This window comes from Nestor notabilis, unplaced genomic scaffold (genome assembly GCF_000696875.1).
Source record: "Nestor notabilis isolate BGI_N333 unplaced genomic scaffold, ASM69687v1 scaffold25206, whole genome shotgun sequence".
NCBI classification, from domain to species: domain Eukaryota; kingdom Metazoa; phylum Chordata; class Aves; order Psittaciformes; family Psittacidae; genus Nestor; species Nestor notabilis.
Genome location: NW_009931829.1, coordinates 12,231 through 20,344, shown reverse-complemented (window position 1 = coordinate 20,344; position 8,114 = coordinate 12,231). Strand labels below are relative to the sequence as shown.

Here is an 8,114-nt window from a genome sequence, read left to right as displayed (position 1 = left end):
TTAATTACTCCTGTTCAGTCAGGAACACGTAGGCCAGGTTCAGCTCCTTTTTGCACGGTGAGCAGCTCAGCTGCCTCACAGCCCTTCCACTCACTCTGCACCAACACTGCCTAACTCAAACCTGAGCACCCAGTGAGGCTCCTGCTGTAAAGAACCCCAACTGTACATACCTTTAGCAAAGAGTTTGGCACAATCATGACACAGCGAGAAGTCGTGAGACCACTGTGCATCCCACCCTTTGCCTGGCGTTGTTGATCCACAGCTCTTGCAGCGAACGCATTTGGTACATATCTGGAAAAGGAATGTGTTTGGCAAGAGTTATTTCTGTTACCCAGTGGTTTCTGTGCTTTGGTCCTAAGGATACAATTCACTGTTTTTGTTACTTAATGAGTGCAGGGAGCTTATACAGCAGGAGAAGGAGTTTCAAACACTGAATCTCCCACTTAAAAGAGAAAGAGCTCCCTCCCTTTACGATAAGACGGTGATAATGCCACAAGAAAGAATGAAAATATCACAGTAGAATTCTCCTGTCCTCCTATTTGCACTGACAAAAATACCCCCTTTCCCTTCCTGTAAACAGCACACATAGTTGTGGCATTTCTTCTGACCTAAGATGTCTTCCTTTAACAGTTTTCCAGCTCTGAAAATGTTGTATTACAAAACATCTAAAACCTGTTAGTACCAAATATAAGTGCACTACAGGCACTTGTTCAGAACAAAAGCTCCAAAAGTCCTAAACCAGTGCATTAATGCACATTGTCTCTCCCTACCAGTATCTGCTGGGGAATCTGTTAACAAGGCAAATGCTCCCATTCTGAAGAGCTTCTTCCATGTCCTGGGACTACAATCAGAAGAATTACCACAACTAAAACTGGTGTCACCTCTTTAAAAGTCGTGCTCATTCGGGATCTTATACAAGACACCTCCTCACCTATTTCCAAATGTACCTTCTGATGCAACCTGCACCTGCCTTCAAAAGTGAAGCGACTGCATCAGAACAAGTCACGTGCAGAGCTCTGGCCTGCAGCGTCATGATCAGCCAACACGTGAATCACCCAGAAGGAAATAAAACAAACCCTCACCCAAACTTTCTTTTTCTTGGTAGGCTTTGTTGGGTAGTTTGGGCCCAGGCACTCCGGGTGATAGCTGTTTCGGCACTTGTTACACTCCAGCAACTGCTACAGGAAGGAGGAGAAAGAGCATTGGAGTGGAGACACCTGAGAGGGGTGCAACCCCCGGCCTGCTTTCGGTTACGCCTGATCCCCTATTCGGGGCAAGAGGAAGAAGCTGCCATGAAGCAACTCGCACATGTCCAGCCCAGCGTGGTGCGGGGTCCCCGCCGGGGTTTGGGGGTACCTTGGTGGCCTGGTGCTGTCTCCCACACACGTGGCAGAACTTGCAGCGACGGCAGCACCAGTTCTCCAGCTGGTCCTCCAGGGGCCGCTCGCTCTCCTCTAAGCAGAACTTGTGGAAGGGCTCACAACAGACCTGACAATACACAAACTGCAAGGGGGGAGAGGCAGGTTTTAGCAAGTCAGAAGCTGCTCGGAATTCCCAAACAAGCCCCCTCGTGCTCCAAACTACTTTGAATTCTGCTTTACAGCTGACACAACAAGGATTTCTACTGGCATATTTTAGGAGGGAAACTGTGTGAATACTTCAGATCTCCCAAATACACGCTCATCTACCCAGACACTTGGCTCCTAGCAGCAAATGGGAGTCTGCAACCCTTTATCAAAGTGTTCTGAGCATTGGCAAAGGCCTACAGGGCTCTTCGGGATCTCCCTCCCTCGCTGCACCACAAGCCAACCGCACCAGAAGAAACACTTAGTGCAGAAGGAGGGGGCACCCAGAGCAAAAAGAGACATTTCTCCCTCCATTCAGCTTAGCTGGCCCATTTGAAAGCTCTTCTAACTTCTATGTATCACCCCACAAAGAAAGAATCATCCTTGGGGCAGGAATATGGCAGGCTTACAGGGGACATCAGAATAGTCTGTCCCCTTGAGCAGCCTGATTGAGAAGGAGACAGCTCCCTGCCCCACTGGCCCTTCATGGTCCTCAAGCATGTGAACTGATGTCCACGTACAGAACTCAACCCTCTTCCAACCCAGGTACTGTGGACTCATAACCAAGCCTTTTCTAGAGTGCTACCATCACCTTCCGACGGCAGCTGGCCTGAACATGTCGAGAAGCACCTATCTGTACCTGGAAATGCACTTAGCACATCTCACTGCGGCTCTTTGTGCAGCACCAGAATAGAATCTTTCGTCACATTTCAGTAACAGTTTGTGGCTCTCAGCAGATACAGACATACCTGGGAAAGCCAACACCACCTGAAGCCCTCTATCATTACCGGGCGGCCTTTCTTATCCCAAGTGAAAAGCAAGCAAAGCCCCTGCTTTACAGCCAGATGTGGGATTCCAAATTCAGAGGGATGTGGGTGCTCTGATGCGCTGCTACCCTATGTGTAACACAGTTCTCCTCCAGAGTGAGCAGAGCAGAAACTGATTTTCAATACCCTGCATTTTAGCACCTCAGGACAAATTTTAGCAAGGACAGATTTAGAGGTATTATTTTCATTTCTTGGGGATTAGGGTCATGACACTTTCTGTGTATGGGTGTATTTATGTCCGTAACAACACAGTGCTGTAACTAAGCAATTGACAGCAGAACGCAATGCTTTACCTCCACATGTCCACTGCTGGCACAGAGAAAACAGACCACCCTGGGAGTAATAGGTACCGAGGTGACGATGCCTAACCCACCCATCTCCCAAACATTCTCCACTTCACAGTCCTCCTGAAAGCACAAAAGGACACATCACCATGCAGAACAAGGCAATACAGTATCAGTACAAAGTGCTCACACTGCTTTACACGCTCAGGGCCTGCAGTTAAGCGGCCTCCCACTGAAACCGTTTCAGCTTCTACCTTGGTCTACTTTAGAGTCCCACCTTGGCGCTGGTCTTGCCGAGAGAGCTCAGCAAAGCCCTAGCCTTCCCCTACGGAAAGCAAGCCTAAGGAACGAGACAAGGCTTTTCACGATTGCACAGTTAGTACTGAAAGTGGAATTTCAGAAGAATTGTACTTTATTAAAGCTCCATATTTGTATAAAACACTTATGAGATCCCACTATAAGCTCCAGTATCAACACTTATAGATGGACTGAAAAATTCTGATTAGGAAAATATGCATGTTTATTATTTCAACACTGTTGTTCAAAAAAGTACATGATTTCTCATTTGAACCCCCAGATATACCCCAAATGTTGTGAATTACAGTTACTAACATTTCCCCCAAATCTTGTTGGCTCAAGTTGTGGCAAGGTTTTATAGTTCCATCTTAATGGAATCATTCTTCATAAACCTCACATTCTCGCCCATCCTCACACATTGACAGTTAGGGTTTTAAAGCTTTAAGTCTCTCTTCATCCAGTACTCTAATTATAAGGAAAACAAAAGGCATAACCAGCTTCTAAGAATCAATCGAGTGACTTGTCCTGAAGGCTCCTATTTGCAGTTCTTTCTGAATGGAACCAGACATACACACTTAGAAGTCACTGCCAGCACTCTTGAGGGACTCTAGCTCCAGTGATTAGAGGCAGGTAACATTCAAAGACTTAAAACATTTTGTCCTCTACCTTGAAATCCACTCGGATTCTGTGGACTCCATCTGTAGGTGGCTTTTGCTTGGAACTGCTTCCGTTAGTCAGAGTGCTGAGCAAATTCAACGTGCTGCTCTCTGGCTTGGTTATAGGAGGGGGCTTTTCCTAGTCAAGTAAAGGAGCTGGCGTTAATCCCAACCCTGAACGTTAGAACTTCACCAAAATCACATGAAACGCCGAAGATTATTCACAGACAAAACCCCCAAACCACCACGGAGCTAAGAGCGTGTGAAGGTGCAAGTCACCATTCTGCAAACCATGCTTGGGAGCATTCCACACGCAATTACACCTCTAATTCAATTTGCTGCTTCTCCTCTAACATCATGTTGCTCTCTCAGCAGAGTGCTGGCTTTTATTTTGCTGCAGTGGGGCAACTCTGGGCTCAATGAGTCCCTATGCACTTCTCTCACATTTAAGTAAGACAATTCTTTTAGGGCTTGTTTGTTTGTGGGGTTTTTTCCCATAATGGAATTGTTTCTGAGACGAAGGCAGCTCCGTGTCTCATGGAGAAGCTAGCCTCCACCCCACAACATGCAAGTCTTAGAGAACAAGTGAACATCTGAACTGGAATCTTAGGCATATGCCGGCTACTTTGGTATCTGCATCCAGCCACGAGGAGAAACCTAACATCTCTAAGTACAAAAATAATTAATCTGCACACGGGTTAATTAATACCGTTCTACTTTCTAGACAGATTGAAGTTCCAGGTCCCTGAAATGTACTGACTGGGTACAAAAAACAGTATTCACCTTTTCTTTTGGTTTCTGTTTCACAGGGAAAGTTGGACGGGGAGCAATTTTTTTCTGTTTGCTTTGTTCTGTGCCTAGGAAGGGGGGAAAAATTATGAGTATTTCAAGTAACTAACAGCCACCTGTAGAGAAGAAAAGGGAAGAAAATCAGCTGGGTAACGTGCGAGGAGTTTTAGAGCAGAATTTTTCCACCCCCTTCTGTGACTGCACCTCACCAGCTACAGCTTGAGCAGCCTCCTCGAGGCACGAGCGGGAGTTTGCTCCACTAAAAGCCAGAAGCATTCAGAGTGCCAAGGCACAGAGGTCCTGCAGCTGCCTCGCTGGTCACTGCTCGAGCAGCTCTGTGCTATGTGCCATAGCAGGCTATGGGCTTGTAGCAAAAGCTCACATTCCTCACTTCACATCCAGACTGTGAACAGTCACCAGACCTACTGTCAGTGACATACGCTTGGAGAGTTCCCCGGGCACGTGACTGCAAGCCCCAGTGGAGCTGGGCAGCTTTCTCCCCGCCCCAGCACACACCGCAGCGCAATAAAAAGGAAGCCAGATCTAAGCCAAATTTCCAAAAGAACCTGCTGTAATTTCGCCAGATCATCGAGCATTTCTTGGGTTTAAAAGCCAACAGCTTTAGTGGTATTAATATCGTTACTTAACATGACTCAAATATTGAGGAGAAACAGTCCCATTTACCTATTTCTGGCTGGGGAGTCTGCTTTTTCTTAGGCTCAGAAGTGGCAAGTTTAGGTGCTTCTTTTTTCAAAGGTCCTGAGCTGGGTGGCTGAGGAGGAGGAAGCGGCGCTGGCTGGGCTGTCTGCTTGCCAGTCTTTCTGGTTCCAGGCGCAGGGACCTGTTTGGGCTCCGGCACTGGAATGGAGGAATTCCCATCCTCGTGCTTTTCCTCAGCGGGCTTACGGGCAGGCTCGCTGCTCTTCTTTACTGTATTGTCTTCTTTCGATACGATACTCGGAGGAGTTGGTTTCTGTCCAGAGTCCAGCTGGTTCTTTCCAGAATGGCTTTCTTTCTTTTCGTTTGTCTTCGACTTCTTCTCTTTCTTTTTTGCAGCTAGGAAGAAGAAACATCAATAAAGCAACACTGCCAAAATGGCATGTCTTCAAATGATTTGCCACTTCTTTAAAACAAAGCAAGTTAAGAGGTGAAACTTTCTCTCTGGTGCTACACTTGAGCCAAGTCTTTCAGCCTACCTTTAGCTTGCTTCTGGAGATAGGCTTTGGAAGGCATCCACTGTAGATTCTGACATTTCCTCATTCTAAAAAGAAAGAGCATGCCACGAAATCAGAAGAAGAATGTAGGTAGTGAGAGGGCAGTCTGTAAAAGCTTCACGTGAAAACTTGACAAAACCATTATCAATACACTCACTACTTTCTCCCAAGCAACTCCCCTGCCCTTCAGAGGTGAGTAAAGAAGCTGCTTCTTTTCTTCTGCATTTTCCCTTTGGTTTCCCACACTCTCAACACATGGCTTTGAAACCTCACCTGCAGCCTGGGCAAAGCTGCTGCGTTCTCATCTCACAGGTGAGCACTGCACAGCAATCCTCAGAGCTATGCTGTGGAAACAGCTCCCATCCCACAGCAATCTCTATCGGTGCCACTTCAGCTGCTGCCTTTTCAGACAAGATTATCTCGTCTGGTAAAATCAATTTAATGCAGCAATTTGAAAAAGCAAAAGGTTCAGGCTAAGGGATATGTGTGAAAACTGATAGGAAAAATCGTGGAAGGGCAGTATTGCTTGATGACATCCAGAGACACCTTTGTTATACCAAGTGTATACACACCAGAGAAACATCATCTTCAAAACACCAGCTCTACATGGATGCAACGTGGGAGAATGAGAGAGAAATATATATGTCTATGCTGCCTTCCCCACACAAACCTGCACTGCCTAACCAAAGCCACCGGTCACACACCAAACACTTTCAGTGCCATGCCAGTTCCACCAAGCTGGGGAGAATAGACCAAAAGTGAACTATGGAAACAAGAGGCATCTCAACTCTTAAATCACACTGTTCTCATTCCCCTGCTGTGATCCAGCCTCGGCCCAGGGCAAATTCACCCCAAGCCCATGCTCCAGGGTTCCCTGTCCCAAAGCACGGGTGCACTCATCCCAGGCAGCACAGGGATGAGCTGAACAGTTTCTCAAACACACACTTACTTGCAGCACTGCTTCTTTATGTTGCGCCCACCAAACTTGGGTTTGTCTAGACAGTTGGTACAGACACCGCAGTCCTCTGGAACCTGACAGCCCGAACACTGCCCACAGCGCCTTGAGCGTCGCCCCTTCTTCACCGGAGGTTCTTGTTGTGCCTTGTTCCTGGTAACTGGCTTAATTGGCTTGATCGGTGGAGCAAGAGGTTCAGCCTCTTCTGAGCCAGCTATCGATGACTTATCTGTCAAGAAAGGCTCTAGTGTGAATTCATCGATATCAAAGAATGTTCCAAGTGTCTAATTTGCTCATGGAATTTACTTCCCTTAAAGGCAAGTTCATTTGCAGAGCCACCCAAGGGGCACGTGTGAGTGCAAGCGCACACACGTGTATGTACCTGTACATATGTACATGCACACGCACCCCTCAGCAGAAGAGAATTATAGTGCAGAACACTCTTGTAACAGCTACCAGTGGTAGCTGTAGTTGTATATACAACTATATAACTAGCTGTATAACAACTACCAATGGTAGTTTCTGTTTGAGTGGTACTGTGACTGAGAGCCTGGAGCTCTAACACACTTTTCCTCCCTCCTTAACCATTCAAGGCAGTCCTTGGCTTAAGCAGTCAGGCCCCTAACTCACCGTCATTCCCCATGGAAGACAGTATCTTCTCCCGCTCTGCCCACGGTAAGGCACTCAGAGTGGGCATGTCATCTGGGAAGACCGCTCGCTTGCGGCCCAGCGCAACGGCTGCTCTCCTGCAAACGTGTTTGATTCGTGGTCCTCGGACCGACGTTTCCGATGAATCGCTCTCTTGTCCCTAGAGTTTAGAACATGGGAACAGACAGTATTCCTGAGAAAGGATGGGAAATGTAACACAAACCTCTAAACAACTAAAAAAGAGTTTAATTGTATCTTGCACTTTGTAAGAATCAGGATAAAAATAAAGACTCTCAGCCTCGTAAGCCGCAGTGAGGATCAACTCAAAAGAACAAGAGGTTCTACTCAGAAAAGCACGGGGCTCCCCCCCCCGACGAGGTGACCACACAGCAGCTCCCTCTCCCCCTCAGCTTCTCCCCAGGGCTTCTCGGTCTTGGGCCGTTTGCCATCTGTTGCACTAACAGCTGCCCAGCTCTGCACATTAATTCTTCACGCTTAGGGTACAAAACCTACTGGTGACTTCCAGCGTGAATGCAAAACAAAATGCACCCAAGCAAATAATAAAACAACTTGGAAAAGGCAATACCTGTGCTTTGGGCTGATCTGCTTGCTTGAGGGACTTGCTCTTTTCAATCTTGTACAGCTGGGCTTTCGCCTTTTTCAGAAGACTGGCCACCCTCTTGTCAGTCATTGGCAGTTTGTCTGCTTGAGCCAACATAGAGCTGATGGAAGAAGCGGAATGTTTAACGGTGCTGGATGAAGGAGCAGAGAGACGCAGGGCTTTTTCCTTCTCCAAAGAGGGCACAGCAGGGCTGAGGTCCAGGTCTGACTTGTCTGACCCCCCTCTACCTTTCTTGGACGTTTTGGTTTTGCTGGCTG

The 8,114-nt window shown here is 47.3% G+C and overlaps 1 protein-coding gene across 1 annotated transcript in view; it reads right to left on the bottom strand.

The window, feature by feature from the left end:
- The window catches only part of LOC104406956 (histone-lysine N-methyltransferase 2A-like), a 29,090-nt gene that overhangs the window by 17,295 nt on the left and 3,681 nt on the right, over window positions 1-8,114 (bottom strand). Inside the window, 11 exon segments of the mRNA XM_010016091.1 lie at window positions 171-291; window positions 1,083-1,178; window positions 1,357-1,503; window positions 2,686-2,799; window positions 3,640-3,768; window positions 4,413-4,486; window positions 5,103-5,474; window positions 5,615-5,679; window positions 6,582-6,816; window positions 7,218-7,395; window positions 7,822-8,111. Coding sequence (XP_010014393.1) covers window positions 171-291; window positions 1,083-1,178; window positions 1,357-1,503; window positions 2,686-2,799; window positions 3,640-3,768; window positions 4,413-4,486; window positions 5,103-5,474; window positions 5,615-5,679; window positions 6,582-6,816; window positions 7,218-7,395; window positions 7,822-8,111 — 1,821 coding nt within the window.